At 46.5% G+C, this 21,362-nt stretch overlaps 1 protein-coding gene across 1 annotated transcript; it reads right to left on the bottom strand.

Annotated features, from left to right (window-relative positions):
- Window positions 1-596: 596 nt before the first annotated feature.
- On the bottom strand, window positions 597-14,334 carry APOBEC2 (apolipoprotein B mRNA editing enzyme catalytic subunit 2). Its single transcript, XM_023546047.2, has 3 exons — window positions 13,811-14,334; window positions 4,224-4,787; window positions 597-1,407 (listed from the first exon to the last, which is right to left on the bottom strand). Exons 1-2 carry the CDS (start codon window positions 13,939-13,941, stop codon window positions 4,244-4,246), a joined length of 675 nt encoding a protein of 224 aa, XP_023401815.1. The 5' UTR covers window positions 13,942-14,334; the 3' UTR covers window positions 597-1,407; window positions 4,224-4,243.
- Window positions 14,335-21,362: the final 7,028 nt, after the last annotated feature.

Genomic DNA, 21,362 nt, shown 5'->3' with positions numbered 1-21,362 from the left:
AATACCCAGATACACAAAATTGAAAATGAGAATGGCATTATGAGAGGAAACTTAAAAGTATTTCGCTTGAAACTGTTGCCATTGAGTCAATTCTGACTCATAGCAACCCTATAGGACAGAGTAGAACTGCCACATAGGGCTTCCAAGGAGCAGCTGATAGATTTGAACTGCTGACCTTCTGGTTAGCAGCTTAGTTCTTAACCACTTAACTGTATGCAAATCAGTTTGGGCCAAAATAGTGACTTTTTAGACTTCTTATACTTTTGTTCTTTTAAAAGGGTTAAGGTTAATTTTTTTCACGGAACATGAGCCTTGATGATTGTTTTAACAAAACTCACCCAGGATTAGCCATAAGTGGAATTCTGGGTCTCAGCACAGATGTGATAACATGCTTGTCATTCACAGATAGTCTTGGGGTCAAATTCCAGTGACTTATCACACTTGAAACCTGAGGAAAGGAGGCATGGCCTGATAAAATGAACACATTATTCCTGGAATCCTAGTTAGAGTTTGGCAAACACCCAGAAATTCACATGGGAAAATGTGCTGCTACATAGGAGTCACAGAAACCTTTTAAGAAATGAGAATTTTGACATAGCCCTGCCATCACCATCCAGTACCACAAATTAAACGTTGGTATCTCCCTGCTTCTTACCCTTTTCACTTTACTTAGGAAGCTGGTTACTTATTAAGTCATAATTGGGAGATGGATACCTTGTAACACAAAATTCTCTTGCCTTTTTTTCACCTTCTAGCATATCCTTAGTTGTCAGAAAAGGGAAGAGGCCCTCATTTACAAGTAATTTCAGAAAAAAGTATTTTGTGAAGGTGAAGACCACAGTGGGAAGTCTACATGGGAGAGTTGGTATCCTGTGTTGCTGAGAGCTAGTCTTGTTTTATTCAGTCATAACCAAACCACTTTACAATATTATGGCTTGGTTTCTGGGTTTGTTCACCATCCATGATAAGTCCCATATATCTAATTTATTGGCCACAAAAAAGACACCAGTCCTTTTATTAATGCTGCAGTTTTTTTCTTAAAAAATAAACAATGTAAAATCCATTTCTGGGCATATTTCAGAGAGCTGCACCTTGGGTCTGAGGCTCTTTGTATTAAGTAGCCCTTCTTGAGGAGTAACTGGGACCTTCAGCCCCAAGATGCCTGATACCCATATGTGGTTACATTTCTTGCAGCTCACTTTTCACCACCCTAACAGCAGCCTTATAGAAAGAACCACAGCCTAAGCGAATTACAGCATGAGAAGTGTATTTTGAGTCCTCCGAAGGCCTTGTCCAGTTGGATTGGGTGATGTTGAGTGTTGTCTGGCTCCAAGTGGTATTAGGAGGACAGCTATGTCCCAGGTGGCCATACATGTCACTGCTGTCTCTCGGTAGCAGCAGGCAGACCTTAGTGAGAAAACAAAGCATGTTACCCAGAGTCCTGCTGGCCTCAGACAATTAAGAGTTTCATTTTAAGCTAGGGCGTCTCTGTGTTTTCCTCAACAAGCCCTTGAATTTTAACTCCGTAGTATCCTATGATACCTGGTTTACCCAGGATTGAATCTGCTGCTTTTGTTCATATTTTGGGGTAGATCACACAGAGAAAGCCATGGAAGAGATCTGCTTTAACTGTTGTCTTAAGTATGTGGTTAAATCCTGTTCTGTCTTCCTTTTTTAAAAAAGATGGATCAAGAAGTATGAGGCTAATTTTATTGAACAAATGTTACTTTCTTGGGAGTATTTTAATTAAGCATTGTTGTTCTTTGGAGCTTTTAGGTTACAGCTCTGTTTCATGCCAATTTTTTTGTTTTATTTTTTTGGTACATGTTAACCTTTCCTTTTGGGAAGATGACCAGCGAGAGGACAGGAAAGCTTGTTAATGGATCCAGCTCCTACAGTTATGTTCACTAATGGGAGGAGGCTTGTCATGTGGAAAAGGTCCAGTTATATTTTACTGTATTTAAAAGTAATTTGATTGAGAAGTGGAATTTCTGCTTAGAGTGATTTGTCTTTTTCACTTCTGTTTAGATTAGTGTAAGATAGATAAGACTCTTAAATATTCAGAATTAAGAGACATTTTTAATCTTATTCAAATGCTTAATTTTTATAGCAGTTTTAGCTATCTAATTATTTGGCTTAATAGGAAAAAGGAAAACAAAAAAATCCTTGAGGAACTTGCTGGTAAGGCAGCTGGAAGAAGTGGCTTGTGTCTTCGAAACGTGTTCGAGAAGAAAGTATCCTGTTGCCTTTGAGTCGATTCTGACTCACAGTGTCCGTATAGGAGAGGGTAGAACTGCCCCCATAGGGTTTCTAAGACTGTAATCTTGACGGACGCAGACTGCCACATCTTCCTCCCGCACAGCAGCTGGTGGGTTTGGATTGCCGACCTTCTGGTTAGCAGCTGGATGCTTAACCACTGGGCCACCAGGGCTCTTCACAGAATTTATGTATAATTTCAGCGATGGGACCTATACTAGCAAAATTTTCAAGGGCTTTTTAAAGTTTCATGTTTGCAGAGGTCACCCTCAGAAATCTGTTTTTACTGCTACTTACCACCACTTAGAATGGTGTCTTATGTGAGCAGGGTACTGTCATGGCGTTACCTTACCATCATCTCACTGAACTCAGTGAATGTGTCCTGCCTTTTGTAAGAACTGGCTGGAAATCATGGCTCCATGGATTGGCAAATGCTCAGCTTGAGAATTACCAGGTGCCCTGAGTGCATGCCTCAGAGCAAACACCTGCCAACATCAACCTCCGGAACAGCAGTATATTCAAAACGTCTGTGAAGCAACATCGTGTCTTAAGGGTATTAGGAGTAAGAGACACCAAGAATAAATTGAATATCTTAACGAAATCGTGTTGGTTTCATGCTTTATTAGTATGTGAGTTACAGAATTAAAGTTGGATTCTAACAGCGTGGTGGTACTGGAGCATTTTGATGAATACCTTGGACCTTGCAGAGGGGGTTAGTAATAACATTTCTACAGGAGCAAACTAGAGCAGACCAAATTCACAAAAAGTAAAGAATTCTTTATCCTCTTTCCTGAGGATAATAGGCCCGTTTCTGTAAGAGTCTAATTTACCCTCAGCAAGAGGCCAGATTGGCCTTAATTGTGTCCTAATTATTTGCTTAAATAGCTGATCTTTACTTCCAGTTCTTCTGTCACCTCTTGATATCTGTAGGAGGCTATTTCTGAGCTGCCGCCTAATTTACAAACATTTTTAACCCTTTAAAGATTTCCTGCATAAAATAGCTTATTGCTGTATTATTCCCATTCTTCCGTTCAACATTTGCATTAGGATTTGGGCTGAGACCTTCTCAACATAAGGAAAATGTTCTGAAATGATACATCCATATAGCAATTATTGGTCTCCATTAATGCGTAATCATTTGTTTAAAAACATGAAAGTTTCTCTGGACCAAAAAAAAAGAAAAAGTTGAATACAGATCCATTTGGGGAATTGCAAAATTACCAAAAATGAAAAAATTGGTTCTGAAGGAATGAAAACCTTCATTAGAGAAAAAATGAATGGTAGGGTTGCACATGGGAGTGGGAGTAGGGCAGCTACATGGTGCACAGTGTTAGTAAGTCTGGACACGTACGTGGCATGCATAGAGGATTTAAATATCTTCTCTGCTGTTGTTCAATAACAGGTCTTTGCACTTTAATTTTACTTCAGGGAGCCCTGGTGGTGAAGTGGTTAAGTGCGCGGCTGCTAACCAAAAGGTTGGCCATTGGAATCCACTAGCCAGTCCATGGGAGAAAGATACGTGGCAGTCTGCTTCCATAAAGATTATGGCCTTGGAAACCCCATGGGGCAGTTCTGCTCTGTCCTATAGGATAGCTATGAGTTGGAATTGATTCAGGAGCACACAACAACAACAATCTTAATACATGCAAAGTCATTCTATCTTATCAAGGCTTAAGGATCCCTGTCAACCTTGAGTATTGCAAGTTAGGGGAAAAGTTAGTTTGACATAAAAGTGTAGAAGGGACGAAGGTTTGGGGCGAGATATTCAGTTCTTTTTTTTTTTTTTATTCAGAGGAAAGAAAAATGAGAAGGGTGTTGTAAAATGGTTTTACAACCAATAAAAGCAGAGGAGTTAAATTCTTCCAAAGGAGGATGAAAACATTATACCCCTTGTTCCACCTGACCTCAAGCTTTCTACCCAAGTTACCAGTTAATAAAGTGACTGTCATGGCACCAGAAAAACTCACGTGAGGCCAAGCCCAGTGGCCTACTTCAGGATGTCTGCCAACTTCTCCTCATAATATTGGAAGTTCTCCTGAATGTCCTCCCAGGGCTCAAAGGCCTTGGACTGGCCCTCTTCTTGCTCCACAAAATTCTGCCAGACATAGTCGAAGTCCTGGGGCTTCATGATGCGCAGTTTGCAGCCAGCCTCCTTCAGCTTCTTCAGAGCTGCCTGGATCTCCGGCTCCTCCCACATGAAGAGCCGCCCCACCAGAATGAGCAGGCGCAGGTTCTTGGTCTTGTTAAGGGTTTTGATGATGCGGTCAGCGCATGCTGCACAGGGGCTGGAGGACACATACCAGGTGACGTTGTACCGCAGGGCTGGGTCAAAGGCTGGCAGGATGGTGTTGAAGAAGGCTTCCTCGGCATGGGCAGCAGCATGCTCATCTTCCAGGTATCCCCGAGATGCCTGGACTTGGCCTCCCTTGCCCTGCGCTTCAACCACATAGCAGAGGAAGGTCTTGTTCCGTCCAGAGCTGTATTCCACATTCCGGAACTGGAACTTAAAAAAGTTGACAGGCAGCCGTTCTCTGTAGGTCAAGGGAAGAAAGGGCCAGGGAAAAAGGGGGAATGATGAGCTCTTGTCTCTAGGGCCAGCCTGGAGTAGACAGCTGTTAGGGACACATTCACTCTTAGTGTAGAAACGGGCCTCGCAGACACATGTCAGCGACAAAAAGGCATGAAAGAATCCAAAAAGGTTTGTCTGGAGGAGAGAAGAGAATTTTGTATTGGGGGGTGCATCCTTGTCACCTGATTAGGAAGGGCCTCTCAACACTGCCTCCACCATCACTCCCCAAACACAGCACCCTCGTTTAAGCCAGTGAATTTTTAACCTGCCTGTTCATTAAAATCACCTAGAGAGCTCTGAAAATGTCAATGCCTGGACCCCTCACCACGCTAATTAGATCTGGAAAGGGGACCTAGGCATCAGTATTTTTTAAAAACCCCGCAGATGATTCTAAATATGCAGCCAGCTTTGAGAAGCAGTGTTCTGTAATAACAATTTTACAAAGTAGCAAGTATGTAAAATTTCTTGTGACAGAGCAAGACAAAGATTTTGCAGAACATTTCATGCTTTCATTTCTCCCCATGTAACTCATGTGGATTGCTTCTTGGGCAAGGAAGGGCCTGAGATTTGTAGTACCATGCTCTCCTAGTGACCATTTATCAAGTCTGTCTTTTCCCTCAAGTGAAGGAAAGAGTGTCACATGCTGAGTGTCCAAGAATCTTTATCTGTGAGGCCAGATAAAAGAGTACAGTGGTATAACTTAGCGTGTGTATAGCACTGAGTCACTTCAAAACCTTCGAACACTTGGCCTCTGCCCTCCAACCCAAATTCCATTGCCGTTGAGTCAATTCCAACTCATAGCAACCCTATAGATCAGAGTAGAACTGCCCCATAGAGTTTCCAAGGAGCGCCTGGTGGATTTGAACTGCCAACCTTTTGGTTAACAGGTGTAGCTCTTAACCCCTATGCTACCAGGGTTTCCCTCTGCCCTCTAGACGCTTATAATCTAGTGGCTAGGTTCTAGCTGGACAGGGAATGTAAATAAAACAGCTGAAAACATAAGAAGGATTGCTAAAAACAACTGAGTGGAGAACTTTGGAAGATTCTTAAAAGTTTAGCCTTGATTCAGAAGCAGCAGAATCATTGCAGGTTCTTGAGTAGAAGAAAGGCATGATAAGAGTGATGTCCAGGGAAGATTAGTGTGGCAGCAAGAGGAAGATGGAGTGACGCTATGGAAAAGCCTAAAACTAAAGCCCACTAGGTGTCTTTGGAGACCCAGGCTTGGCGATGAATACTGTAGGTGTCCAGTGGTTCCAAGGGGGAGGTGGATGGCTAGGAAGTGAAAGCAGCAGAAAAAGGTCAGGTTTTTTGAAAAGTATGGTAGTGATTGTTGTTAGCTGCCTACAAGTCAGCCTCTGAATAAACAAAATGCTGCCCATTCCTGCGCCATCCCCATGATCAGTTGCGGATTGAACTGTTGTAATCCATAGGGTTTTCATTGGCTGATGTTCACAAATAGGTCATCACGCTGTTCTTCCTTTTTTCCTAGTCTGTCTTAGTCTGGAAGCTCCACGGAAACCTGTTCAGCATCATAACAACACACAGGCCTCCACTGACAGATGGGGGGTGGCTGCACGTGAGGTGCGTTGGCTGAGGATTGAACCTGGGTCTCCTGCGTGGAAGGCGAGAATTCTACCACTGAACTACCGACGCCCAATTAGTAGTAAGAAGAGAAAAAGGAGAGATAGTAGAGATAATAGAGAGGGCACCAGAGTTAGAGCTTATTTTTATTTTTGTGGGTACTGTGTGGTTTTCTAAAGTAACCAAAAACCAAACCCATTGCTGTTGAGTGGATTCTGACTCAGCAGCCCTATAGAACAGAGTAGAGCTGCCCCATAGTTTCCAAGGAGTGCCTGGTGGATTGAAACTGCTGATCTTTTGGCTAGCAGCCGTAGCACTTAACCGCTACAGCACCAGGGTTTCATTCTCTAAAATAGGGAAGATTTGTGCAGGTTTGAAGGCTGAGGAGAATGAAGAGGTTTTAACATGAGAGATTGAAAATGTCAGGGAAGAAGAGGATGAGTATGAGCTGGAGAGGCTGAATGTCTTCCTTTTCAAAAAGGTAATCTCTTTGGCTGCCCCAGAAGATCCTCTATGGCACCATTAACTGCTGTTGCCTCTTTCCACCCCTGCTCAGTCCCCAGAAAGGTCACCCAACTTGTTGGCCTGCAGGGGAATTCCTGGCATCCCAGGGCCTTGGCTCCTTAGGGATAAACAGTGATTGGCAGAGAACTGAGTTCATTCCCTGCAGGGTATTCCCCAACTCCCACCATCACCAGATTTCCTCCAGCCAAGTTTCCACGTCCCTTGCTGTCAGGTTATTACTGTGGAGATGGATGTGTTTGAGGACCCAGCCCCAGGATTCCTGCAGGTACTCTTCTTAGTTCCCTAAGCCCCTCTGTCCCTGATGTGAAGGTGTTTATTATTAACATTTTAGGAGAATGGAGAGCTGATGATTCCCCTCTCCTCTTGAAACCTTGCTGGGAATTCACTTACACTGAGCACTCTGTAATTAAACTCACCTCACCAGACCACTCCTGAACTCTGCAGGTTGCTAACAGGTCCCTTTCCTTCTGGAGTGGAATGGGAAAATAGGAGTGGAAAAAATGCTCCCAAGAAGCACAGGGCTTACCTTTCTTGCCTAAACCCTTCTTTGCTTTTCATGTCCTACCAGACCACTCTCCATTCCAGTTCCACTCCAGAGCCATCTGTGTGTTGGATTCTCAGGTGGAACCCTTGGAAATATTCATGGCTACTTTTTTGGCTTGGGGGCTTCAGCAATAGCTGCCAGTGTGGTCCCTCAGATTTCCTTCTGAAACCTTCTCCCCAAAAAATGTTGCTCCAACTGTGCCAAGTACAGACAAACAGAAAGTTATGAATTTGGCCCAGCATGCAATTCCAAGTTGGCAGTTGGTATGAGGCTGCTGCTGCTTTCAGCCCCTCTTAAGCTCTGATATTTCCCCCTCCTCCTCTTCCCTAGAAAAGAGGAGAGGACCCAGAGAAACCTGAAACAAAGGGAGAGGAGGAAAGGTCACCTTGCTATAAATATCCTGTTTCCTACCCTCTGGCCAGCAGCCCTATGGTCTACTCTGTCACTGGACTAGGTGCTACAGGAAGAGAAATTCTTTGAAGGGGCAAAGGAATGGCAGGGAAGGTTTTGGTTCCTAGTCCTTTGGGTTTGCTCAAAGACTGCACTTGCTTGGCTTCTTAGTGAGCTTCTTGATCGGAACATAAAGGTCCAATAAGGTTCTTTGGGCCTTGCATAGACTGAAACAGCCAGGTCCAGAAGGGAAACCAAGGGAAAGAGAGGTGGTGGAGGACCCAAGATGTCTGAAATTTCTCCAGGGAGTTAGGCAACATGATCGTCTTGAGTAATTTTACAGAAGCACAGAATAAATCCACACTGTTAAGCCCGCTAGTGGAAGGAAGGAAGTAAAAACACGTTGCCATCGAGTCGATTCCGACTCATAGTGACCCTATAGGACAAAATAGAACTGCCCCATAGAGTTTCCAAGGAGCGCCTGGCGGATTTAAACTGCTGACCTTTAGGTTAGCAGCTGTAGCACTTAACCACTACGCCATGAGGGTTTCCAGGAAAGGAAATAGTGACACCTCATTTCTTGGATAATCGCAAACATCGCGGTTTTTTTCCCCCTAGTAGCGTGAGCACACTGATACACCTAAGTATAATATACCTAAGGAGTCATGTATCCGTTTATTCCCATCCCCAACAAATATTTTATTGCTCAAGTTGTGTGTGTTGCAGTGGAATGTCAGGAGAGAGATGCTGGTAGTCCATTTCTTCAGCCTAATCACCCAGGCTCATTCACTTCTTTAGGCACAGAAAGCAGCAGCACAACTCCTACCCCTGCCCCAGCCTCAGATAGCACCTCTCTAAGAATGGCTTCGTCATACTTTTGTAAGCAAGGCCATTTACACTTCATCTTAGACCCAAGCTACTGGGCACTGCAGCTCTCTAGGGAGGATACAGAGACTCCTGATACCCAGAAAAAATTGGGAAAATACTCTGCTTGATGAAAGGAGAAAGGATGTGAGTAAATGTATTACGTATTTCTCAGGCTATGTGAACCATTCACATTAAAAGGCATTCGCGTTTCCTAAGCATGAATCTACACGGTGAGTACCATCTGGGGTCTTAAAAGCTTGCAGGCGGCCATCTAAGATACTCCACTCGTCTCACTCTGTCTGGAGCAAGGGAAAATGAAGAAAACCAAAGACATAAGGGAAAGATTAGTCCAAAGGACTAATAGACCATAACTGCCACAGCCTCCACCAGCCTGAGTCCAGCACAACTAGATGGTGCCCGGCTACCACCACTGACTGCTCTGACAGGGATCACAATAGAGGGTCCCTGATAGAGCTGGAGAAAAATGTAGAACAAAATTCTAATTCACTAAAAAAGACCAGCCTTACTGGTCTGACAGAGACTAGAGAAACCCTGAGAGTATGGCCCCCAGACACCCTTTTAGCTTAGTAATGAAGTTACTGCTGAGGTTCACCCTTCAGCCAAAGATTAGATAGGTCCATGAGACAAAATAAGACTAAAGGGGCACACCAGCCCAGGGGCAAGGACTAGAAGGCAGTAGGGGAGAGGAAAGCTGGTAATGGGGAACCCAAGTTTGAGAAGGGGAGAGTGTTGACGTTGGGTTGGCAACCAATATCACATAATAATATGTGTATGAGTTATTTAATGAGAAACTAATTTGCTCTGTAAGCCTTCATCTAAAGTACAATAATAATAAAAAAAAATCTACATGGTGAACCCGGAGGGCAGTAGAAGCTGGTCTGATAGTAAGCATTTGCTCCAAAGTAATCCACGAAGTGGAAAATCTACTCACAGGTAATTGAGTGTTGACCGGTTTCAGCTTTCCCTCACTAGACCTTTCAGAGACCTGCTCGAAAGAGGAAGAATTGCCGATTTCAAATTCCTTCTTCCTTTTTCCGAGCACTTGCGAAGCAGATGCTAAGAAGTGGGCCTAGGCAGAGGAGCACAGGAGGAGAAGCACAGGGCTCTAACAGCCTGCACTTGCAGGAGCTGAGAAGGGGACTGGTGTGCTGGCTTCCCCTCATCTGCAGGACTGGATGAACTCTGCCTAAGGCAAGCCCAGAGCTGCCCCTTTTCCCTGGGAGGCACCATCTCTGCACACAGGGCCTTGACCTTCCATGAGCCCTGGGTACAGGCCAGGGTGCCCAGAGTTAGTTTATTGTCTTCTGTTCTCAGTGGGCTCATACATGGCAACCACCATGAAGATGGCACGGGACCGGGCAATGTTTTGTTGTGTTAATACATAAGGTCACCATGAGTCAGCGCCAACCAGATGGCAACCAACAACAGCAACAACTTAGAACTTGGCACTAGTTCAGTAGTGCCGACATAGTAGTGCAACGGTAGACACATGACATTATGCATTTGTCAGCATCCATAGAACAACGCAGAGTGAACCCTGATGTTAACTATGGACTTTAGTTAATGATAGTGCATCAGATTGGCTATCAGTTGTAACAAACGTACCACACCATTGCAAGACGTTAATAATAGGAGAAACTGTGGAGGGGGGTGAGAGAGCATATGGGAACTCTGTACTTTACGTGCTATATTTCTGTAAACCTAAAACTGCTCTGAAAAATAGTGTATTTTTTTTTGAATAATTTTATGGTTTTTTAGGTACATGTGTTGATTTGGAGCCAGTCCTAGAATTCATGCTCTGCTCCACCAACTCATTTTAGGGAAATTATTCATCTTTCTGAGGCGTAGCTTCTTCCTCTGAAGGATATAGGGCAAGTAACCCAGCCTCTGAGGATTTGGACAACAGTAGACCCTCAGTAAAGCAGAGTATTGGTGGATGGTGTCTTCTCCAGCCCGCATGTCTTTCACACTGTATCCTAACAATTACCAAAACTGATCCCTTCTCTACTCTTCCTCTCACTTTTAGAGGTTTCTCTCAATGGTGTGCTGGTAAATGTTTAACATCGAGCTCTCTGAGAGAAGAAAAAGTCATGCTTTCTAGTGTTTGCCAATATCTGTAGTTGTAATACTCTCACTAGGACTGATCTCAAGCTCTCAGTGAATACAGAGCTGGGAAGAGATGCGCACAACGGATTTTTGAGTCAGTTGTGACCTGGGTCCAGCACACCACTGCAGTTTTAGACCTTTTTTGCTAGCACTTTCTCCCTGTTCTTTTGTTAATGTTCTTAAGTCTGTTTTCTATCCTAAGTGTCCTATTCAAACCAGAATCATTGTAAAAAAAGCAGGGCATTTTTCTCCTTATTCCTGCCAGCTACTCCAGACTGTTTCCTGAAAAGCTGCCCATTCTTGGCTAGTTTGGAGCCCCTGGGTGGTGCAAACAGTTAATACCCTCGGCTGCTAACCAAAAGATTGGAGATCAGAGTCCACCTAGAGTTCCCTTGTAAGAAAGGCCTGGATGATCTACTTCTGAAAAATCAGCCATTGAAAATCATGGGGAGCATGGTTCTACTGTGATACACATGGAATCACCATGACCTAAGAGTTGACTAGACAGCAACTGGTGTATCTGCTATTTTGTGACCTAATTCTGAGGAGCGTGACAGGTGGATTCACCTCCTGTGGGATCCAGACTAGGAAAGGAACTGCTGTGCTGACCCCTTTGACTCTAAAGGAGAGGAAAGCTGTTCCCTCACCATGGCCTGCACAGACGCAGCCACACCTCTGGGCTATTTTAAGCCATCTATTTGCCCAAAGGGGCCCAAGAGAAGGAGCTCCACAGCTGTTGCTTGTGGCCAGGAAATGCTCGGGGCTCCACCTCCCACCTGAACTGCTGTTAGAGCACCCTAAACCTTTGCCTCTTTTTCTGAGCTTTGGGACATGGGAAGCCTCTGGCCCTCCTTACCTTGCAGACGGAGATAAGTGGAGCTCTGTTTGGGAAACCTGGGACCCAGAACGAATTAGAGACCAGTGGAAAGAACACTTGGCTGGAAGCCAGAAAACCTCCCACTTACTGCTTGTGTGGTCTTGGTAAGTCACTCAAACTACCCAAGTCTCAGTTTCCCCATCTATAAACCAAAACACCAAATCCATTACCGACGAGTTGATTGCTAGTCATAGCGACCCTATAGGACAGAGTTGAACTGCCCCCACAGGGTTTTCCAGGCTGTAAATCTTTATGGCAGCTGACTGCCACACCTTTTTCCTTTCCAGCTGCTGGTGGGTTCCAACCACCAACCTTTCAGTGGAGCACTGAACCACTGTGCCAAATAGGCAATAATGTATCTCCCTCTCCTCTGATGGTGCTGAGTGGAATGAGCCCATGCATGTGAAATATGTTGTGATTTATAAAGCCCTGGACTAATGTCGGAAACTCTGGTGGCGTAGTGGTTAAGTGCTACAGCTGCTAACCAAAAGGCTGGCAGTTCGAATCCGCCAGGCGCACCTTGGAAGCTCTGTGGGGCAGTTCTACTCTGCCCTATAGGGTCGCTATGAGTTGGAATCGACTCGATGGCACTGGGTTTGGCTTTGGTTTTTGGTTGGACTAATGTAACATCAGAGGATTTACCCTTTAGGACCAACCACCCTGAGACCCCAAAGCATGTTCAACCCAACAAACACAATCTAATTCTGTTCTTGACCTGCCTGCTGCAGTGCTGGAGGGATCACAGTCACTGTGCAGAGTAGAGTGTGGGTGTGTGTGACCGAGGACAACGTGGACCAGCGTGCTCAGGTGTTAGAATTCCTGGCACTGGAATTGAGGGGCTCTCTTGGCCTGACTGCCCTAGGCTTTATGTATTAATCTGTGTTCAGCTGCTCTTAATCCTGGGATGGGGTGAGATTAGGCAGGTGGGCACGGGCAAATGAAGTTCAGGGGGCTGCTCAAGACACATTTCCCTTTGGTTCTCTTAGAAATCAGCAAAGAGCTGAGCTGAAAGGGACCTTAGGAATCAGCTAGTACAGCTTCCTCATTTTACAAATGAAAGCACTGAGGCCAGGATGGAAAATCACTTGCCAAACTTAAAATAGCAAGTGTGAATGGCCACCCAGTGCTCCTTCTGCCCCTTGAGGGCACTAGGCCTACGTTCTTGCTGAAGCCTCTCTAGATGTGGTGCCCATTCTACTGATCATGGGCATTGCTAGAGACGCCCATTCCACAGACGGAGATCCTGGGGCTCGGGGAGATATGTAGCCCCACATACCCCTCCTTATTTTTTGTTTAGGAACTCAGTAGAACCTCTCACTACAAGAACGAGAGAGGGAAGAAGAGGAGAACTATTTGCTTTTATCTCTGGACACAGCATAATCTGGACAAGACAGAGGGACCCTGTACCCAACTCCCTCTTTGGAGCCTCCAGGCCTGTCGCTCTGGGCCCCCATTTCTCCAGGCTGTGGCTGGAGGTGTTGGAACACCTCCATCCATTTGCTCCTGGGCCTGGCCCTTGTCACTTGTGCTGTAACTTCTGTCTCTCTATGGGTGGATGTGGACAGCCCCTGGAGAGACTCCGAAAGGATTCAGTAAAGAGAAAAATGCACTTCACTCAGCCTTGGAGAAGGATGGATCTGTCTTCCCTGTCTCAGGACCTTTTGCTCCAGAGAAGATCCAAAGAAAGAACTAGATACATACAAATGGAGGGGAGACCCGCTCAGAAGCAGAGAGAGAAGCTGAGAGAGTATTTTAGCAGGAGCCATATTTAAATGTGCCAGTTTCAGGCTATCTCCTCACCAAACTCCCTAGGGCTAAACAACCTCTACCCAAAGAGGCAGGGTGACTGTCCACTACCAGGAGGCCTAAGGGGTGGCTTTATTCTCTGGGCCTTTGCCTCTGAGGAGCTTCCCCCTGACTTAGAGAGCTCAAAAGATGGCAATAGAGATTTGTCAGTGTCTGCTACAGCCCCTGTCCAGCCCACACCTGACCCCTACCATTACCATCCTAAATGTCCACAGCCTGCCCCCAGCCTGCACTTTTCCAGGAGAACCCTGCCCACACATAGTCTCACCCTGTGACGATCTCAAAGGGCGGCAGCTCAATCAGCTCCTTCAGCTTCTCGGGGTCCTCCAGGTTCTCCGCGTCCTCCCCATTCTGAGAGGTGGGTGCTGCGGCTGCAGCGGCTTCTTCTTTCTCGGCCATGGAGGGGCTGTGGCTCAGGACTCACTGAGAGAGAGGAGAGCTGGCTGTCCGGGCCGGGGCCTGGCGGCAGGGTCCCCAGCAGCTGTCAGCAGCTAAATCTGGCTGGGGATGATGGGAGGAGGCCAAGCTTGGTGCTTCCACCCCCTCAGCCACAGGCTTTATAACCAGAGGCTTCTTGCCCCTCCCCCAGGCCCTCGCCCTCTATCTTTTTTTAATTGAGTGACTGCAGAGGGAATGGAAAATCTGGCCATTAGTATCCCCTATTCATCAGTAGGGAAAGACAGGAAGCTGGCAGGTGGGGATGGCTTGGCCTGCTCTGCCCCTCCTCCCTGCAACCCTAGCAGGCTCAGACATATATTCTCTCCCCCTCCCTCCTTCCTGACCATATATCCCTCCCTTTGTTACCCACCCAACTTGCCCATTTCCACTCAGGTTGGTTTGTAGAACTGGCTCCAGGGTAGGGGTCCTGAGATTTTAGGAGAGAAACTTTCAGAGGCTAAAGCAAAATGGAGTGTGCTGGAGGGGGTGGTTGCAAAGAAACTTGGGCCAGGTTGACTGGGGAACTGGGGTTCAGGAAAGGAGGGCCCATTTGGACAGAAACCATCTGAGTTGTGACTTGAAGGTGATGCAAGTTTGCCTGTTATGGACCCATAGTTCAGCGTCAGATTTTTTGGGACCCTCCAGTAGTAACAAGAGTTGCCATTGACTACGCTTAGAGTTCTTGAAACGGGCCTGGCAGTGAGTTGAGTGGTTTACATGTGGAATGGGACTTAATGCTCTCAACAGCCCTCGGAGATCAATGTGTAAGCATCCTTATGTTGATGTTGATGTCGTTAGGTGCAGTCAAGCTGACTTGAACTCACAGCCACATGTGAGAGTAGAACTGCCCCATAGGGTTTCCTAGGCTGTCATCTTTATGGGGAAACCCTGGTGGTGTAGTGGTTAAGTGCTATGGCTGCCAACTAAAAGGTCAGTAGTTGGAAACCCTGTGGGGCAGTTCTGCTCTGTCCTGTAGGGTTGCTATGAGTCAGGATTGACTGGATGGCAATGGGTTTTAATCTTTATGGGAGCAGATTGCCAGGTCTTTCCTCCCAAGGAGGCTCTGGGTGGGTTCTAATTGCCAGTCTTTTGGTTAGCAACCTAACCATTGCCCCACCAGAGCTCCTATCCCTATGTGTCATGGATTGAATTGTGTCCTTCACAAATATGTGTCAACTTGGTTAGACCAAGATTCCTAGTATTGTGTGGTTGTCCTTCATTTTGTGATTGTAATTTTATGTTAAAGAGGGTTAAGGTGGAATTGTAACAGTCTTACTAAGGTCACATCCCCTGTGCAATGTAAAGGAAGTTTCCCTGGGGTGTGGCCTGCACCACCTTTTATCTTACAATAGATAAAAAAAAGAAAAGGGAAGTGAGCAGAGAATGGGGACCTAATACCACCAAGAAACAGTGCCAGGAGCACTGTCCCTGTGTGGAGAAGCTCCTAGTCCAGAGGAAGATTGATGACCAGAACCTTCCTCCAGAGCCAACAGAGAGAGAAAGCCTTCCCCTAGAGCTGACGCCCTGAATTTAGACTTCTAGCCCACTAGACAGTGAGAAAATAAATTTCTCTTTGTTAAAGCCATCCACTTGTATTTCTGTTATAGCAGCACTAGTTAACTAAGACAAGGACTGAGCCATTGGCAGGGGCTCCTTATGGTATTTCTGCTATAGCAGCATTAGATGACTAAGACACCATGTTAAACCAAAACCAAACCCACTGCCGTTGAGTTGATTCCGACTCATAGCGACCCTATAGGACAGAGTAGAACTGCCTCCCATAGAGTTTCCAAAGAGCGCCTGGCGGATTTGAACTGCCTACCTCTTGGTTAGCAGCTGTAGCACTTAACCACTACGCCACCAGGGTTTCCAAGACACCACATTACACACGGGGAAATGGAGGCTCACAGAGGAGTTAAGGCCCTTGTCTGAGGTCATACAGCTCAGAAGTGGCAGAGCCACTGGCTTCAAACCCAGGCCTTTTAACTCTAGAGGCCAAGCAGTCCACCTCCATGCTGTACTGCCTCTTACTGAACACCTACTGTATGACAGGCACTGTTTCAGGTAGTGGGATAGGACAGAGAACAAAGCAAATGAAAATCTATGCCCTCATGGAGCTTGGGGGAGCTGGACAATAACAAAATAAGTAAAATACTGAGTATCTTTGGTGGTGATAAGTGCTAAGGAGAAAAGGCTCAGGAGCAGGATATAAAGTATCAAGAAGGTGGGCTGCATTTTTGATAGGGTGGCCAGGGAATGGCTCTGAAAAGCAGACTAGTGAGAAAAGATCTGAAGGAGGTGAGGGAACTCATCATATAGATATATAAGGGAAAAGTGTTCCAGGGAGGGGAAACAACAGGTGCAGAGGCCCTGAGGTGGGAGCATTCCTGGTGTGTTTGACAGACAGAGACACTTGTGTGGGTACCGAATTGTGGGAGATGAGGTCAGAGAGAAAATGTGTTGTCGTTGGGTGTTGTTGAGTTAGTTCCAGCTCACAGTGAGCACATGTGACAGTAGAACTGCCCCAGGGTTTTCTTGGTTGTAATTTTTATGGAAGCAGATTGCCAGGTCTTTCTCCTGCAGAGCCACTGGGTGAGTTTGAACTGCCAAACTTTTGGTTAGCAGCTGAGTGCTTAACTGTTGGAACACCAGATAATAGGAGGCTAAATAGGCTAGAAGGTCTCTGGCAGACGCCAACCATCTGCTCCTGACTCCTAACCTAAACGTTGGCTGTTTGAACGCACATAGTGGGCCATAGGAGAAAGTCCTGGTGATCTGCCTCTGTAAGGATTACAGCCAAGAAAACCCTATGGAGCAGTTATACTCTGTAACACATGGGGTCACCAGGAGTTGGAATCAACTCATGGGCAACATGTTTGTTTTTCTGGGACTTTTAAATAAGCTAGGGAGCTCCTTGGTGGTAAAAATGGTTAACACTCTCTGCTGCTAACCAAAAGGTTGGAGGTTCGTGTCCACTCAGAGGCCCCTCAGGACCATAGTAGCAATCTACTTCCCAAAAATGAGCCATTGAAAACCCTATGGAGCACAGTTCTGCTTTGACACGCATGGGGTCACCATGAGTTGGAATCGACTTACTGACAACTGGTGGTAGTTAAGTGGGGCTGGGGACTTTTAAGCCACTGTAAGGACCTTGGCTTTTTCTCTGAGGGAGATGGTTTATACTATTGCCCAAGCATAATTATTAAACACACCTGTGTTCACTCCTGGTGTTGACAATAAATTATATGGTCACTCTACCTATTAGACATGGGGCAGTGGTGGTTCAGTGGTAGAATTCTTGCCTTCCATGCGGAGACGTGGGTTCAGTTCCCAGCCAGGGCACCTCATGAGCAGCTGCCTTTGTCAGTGGAGGCTTGCAGCTTGTTATGATGCTGAACAGGTTTCAGCAATGCTTCCAGATTAAGATGGACTAGGAAAAAAGGCCTGGCAACCTACTTCCAAAATTCAGCCAGTGAAAACCCTATGGCTCACAATGGTCTGATCCCCCACCAGTCATGACAGGCTCAGGACATGTCACTGTTTTATTCCGTAGTGCACAAAGTCGCCACGAGTTGGGGACTGATTCGACGGCAGCTACCACCACCACCACCACCGCCACCTATTAGGCTTATTACAAAAAGCATTCTCATCCAGCGGTTGTTTCTCGGGCATTTTCCCAGGGAGTATAAAGCATGGGGTGGTGGTAACAGTGCCTATGTCCACAAAGAAAAGGCGGTGAGAGCTGAAAATTAGCAAAGAATGTTTATTATACTCACATAAACACAGCACATTTACACGTAAAGAAATTACCTCGTTCTTTCATTGAGCCAATGTTTATGGAGGGTTGCTGCTGTGTGCCAGGCACTGTTGTAGACAACCAGAATACAAAGATGAATAAGGCCCTGCCTTGCCAGGAGCTCTTCGTCTTTATAACAACCCAAAATAACCAAACCCATTGCTGTCGAGTAGATTCCGACTCACAGGGACCCTATAGGACAGAGTAGAACTGCCCCGTAGAGTTTCCAAGGAGTATCTGGTGGATTCGAACTGCCGACCTTTTGATTAGCAGCCGTAGCACTTAACCACTCCACCACCAGGGTTTCTGTCCTTTATAACAAGTGGGGCATTAACCAGGCACTCAAGCGTGCATTGCCAACAGGCTGGATGTATACTGTTGACCTCATTTTGCAGGTTAGAGACCTGTGGCTGGGAAAGGCGACCACACGGCAAGGATTTAAGCCCAGATTTTCTGAGTCTGAATTCAGGCTTCTTTCCGGAGGTGTACACAGCTACCTTGAACGAATACATTCTAAAGGTAAAATGTGCTTCCCTCTCCCACGTCCCAGCCCCGATTTTGGTGATGTGAATGGATTAACCGATGAAGGGTAAAATATCTGGGGGGAGGAGAGTGAGGAGATGGAGTCTCCCAGAGAGCTGTTTCTGATGACCAGTTTGCATTCCCCTGTGGGAAAGGTTTCTTCCCCAAGAACCAGAAAACAGCAGAAAAACAGTTGCTGTCCAGTCAATTCCACCTCACGGCGACCCCATGTCTATCAGAGTAGAACTGTGCTCTGTAAAGTTTTCAATGGCTGATTTTTCAAAAGTAGTTTTTTTTTTTTTTTTTTTTTTTTAGATCACAAGGGCTTTCTTCTGAGGCATCTCTGGGTGAACTTGAACGTCCAACCTTTTGGTTAGCAGAGAGGCAAAAAAAAAAAAAAAAAAAAAAAAAATCAATGTTCATGTCACCAGCTTAGCCCTTGCCTCACTGTGTGATCTTGGTCAAATCACTTAACATCTCTGGGCCTCAGGTTTTCCACCTGTGGCACAGGCTAACCTGTTGCTCCCAATTCCAAGATTGTCAAAGGGATGGAAATGAGAGAGCAGAGTGGGCTCTCAGAGACCTCCAGGGTGCTATTAGCTATTAGTAATTATGCCTGGGGAACAGTATAAACTGTGACTGTCCTGGACAAATCAAAATGCTTGGGCATCATACTAATAGGAACTATGATGATCACGGTTCATGGTGAACATGGATCATGGTGAACAGTGTGGTGAGGATTTCCTGACTTTCCCAGCAGCTGAGTGAGTTTGGGAGATGGTGCAGAGGTGGTCCCAGGCTGGCCCATGCTAAAGAGGTGACCCCTCCCTCCCACCACACCCACGTATACTGTTTTCCTATTGACATTTGGGAGAGTACCCTGGGCTGGCTCCCTGGACTGATGACAGACAGCTTCCTTTTCCACTACTCCTTTCAGCCCCCACTCCCTCAATCCCAACACATCCCTGGAGGGCCCTCTGACATGCTCTGGCTATTTATGGCCCGTTCTGGGGCCCTGAATTCCTGGCTGGTCCCTGGTTCTCGTCTCTAAGCCAGACCAGTTTCCCGGGCTGGCCCCAGAGCGGCTGGCCCCAAGGCACAGCAGCTAATCTGGGGGATCAGGTGCCAGGAGCCTGACTCCTCTCCCTGCAGCTGCCTCTATATTCTTTTTAGGGCAGCCACTCCTCACCCCTCAAGTTAACCCTACTGGACAAGTTTCTATCAGTACACTCTTCCTGCAGAGGAAGAAATGAAGGAATAAGGTGTCTTGTTCAAGGTCACCCAAGGAGGCAGTGGGGGCCTGGGATTTGAATCCAGGTCTGTCAGCCTCCGTGTTCCGTGCTTTTCCCACTGTGTTCTACTGCCTGGAACTCAGTCTTATCAAGAGCTGACACTAACAGTCCTTGCTGCAGGCCAGACATTGCTCTAAGCACCTCATGTAAATGAACTCATGTACGTCTCCCAAGGATGTCTGAGGTAGGTACTACCGTTATCCTCATCTTACTGATGAGGAAATTGAGACCAGGAAGGTTAAATGACTTGTCCAAGGCCCTGCATCTAGATAGGGCAGAGCCGTCTGCTTCCACAGTCTCTGCTCCTAACCACTTCACCATTCAATCTCTACTGCTGCCAGGACGCCTACGGCCAGACTGAGGAAGAGGGGAAAGAAGAGGACTAGAGGAAGCTGAGGGAGTCCTGGGTGATGCAAATGGTTAACACACTACTAACTGAAAGGTTGGAGGTTCAAGTCCATACCGAGGTGCTTCGAAAAAAAGGTCTGGAGATCTACTTCCAAAAAATCAGCCATTGAAAACCCTGTGGGCCATAGTTGTACTCTGACACCCACAGCATTGCCATGAGTTGGAGCCGACTTGATGGCAACTGGTTAAGGGGGAGTTGGAGAGGGTAGGAAGGAGTTCTCGCAGGGAGAACCAGCTCTGGGTAGTAAGAGTTATTGGTACGTGAGGGGTGTGTGTGTGTCTGTAAGCATGTGTGTATAGGGGGCACAGGATAGGTATAGAGATAGCAGACTGCTGGTTAGTGGGGCTGGAAACCAAAAAGGGAATTAATTCACCTAGCCTGACTCTCCAGCCCCCTTCTGTCAGAAGTAGCGGTAGATGGAAGGAGCTGAGTTAGGCCTAAGATAACCTGAACCTGCCTCTCCCTGTCCCATTTCTCATTGTCATTTCAGAAAACATTAGGAGGTTGTAAGAAGTGGCTGAGGAGGAGGGGACAGGCATGGCAATTCCTCGGGTCTTGGCCAAGATGTGGAGCTGCCCTCACTGGCAGGGAGCAGAGAGGCCAGGGAGGGGGAAAATAGAGGCCTCACCAGGGGAAGGTTTAAATTCTCACTCTGTGGAAGAAGACACCCTGAGGGCACACTGATGGATTGAGCGCTTAATGTGCAGGGACAGCTGGGACCGTAATAGTCTGTTGCCCCAGAGACCCAGTCCTGGCGTGCGTGCCCCTCCGGTCACTACCGAGACAAGGTACACAAACAACAGGGGTGTAGGCACCAGGCCCTGCTCCCCCTCAGCGGGCAGGAGCCTGCCCCCTCTGGCAACCACGCTGTTGATATAAACACAGGGGTGTCCAGAGCTTTGAGCAGCCTTGGCAGAGTACAGGGAGGGGACAAAGGGTCTCTCAGAGTCTGGAGCTAGGATGGGAGAAGGCACTAGAATCCCAGGGCAGGCCAGGCTTTTCATTCTTCTGCTGTATGGGATATAATGCTCTGCTTGTCATGCAGGACATCCTGCCCTGGGCAAAATGGTGACACCCAGGACTTTAGCTGTGGTCACTGTGGTCCTCCATTCCAGCTGCCACTCCCAGTGCTGCCCAGCTCCTGCGGCTGGCAGTTGGCTGGCGCTTTGAGTCTTTGAAGAAAGTGATCCGATAAGAATCATGTACATTAAGGTGACTAATTGTGTTTCTCTTTGAATGTGTGTTTCCAAGGCAAAAGAACCTACTGGGAAACAGGATAAACATAACAGTCACCTTTTGAGAGGAGAATTTCAGGCCTTAGAATGAGAAATGCATGAGAGTAGATATAAATGAGAAGCCCTGT

This window comes from Loxodonta africana, chromosome 1, assembly GCF_030014295.1.
Source record: "Loxodonta africana isolate mLoxAfr1 chromosome 1, mLoxAfr1.hap2, whole genome shotgun sequence".
NCBI lineage: Eukaryota > Metazoa > Chordata > Mammalia > Proboscidea > Elephantidae > Loxodonta > Loxodonta africana.
This window is presented reverse-complemented; position numbering and strand designations above follow the sequence as displayed.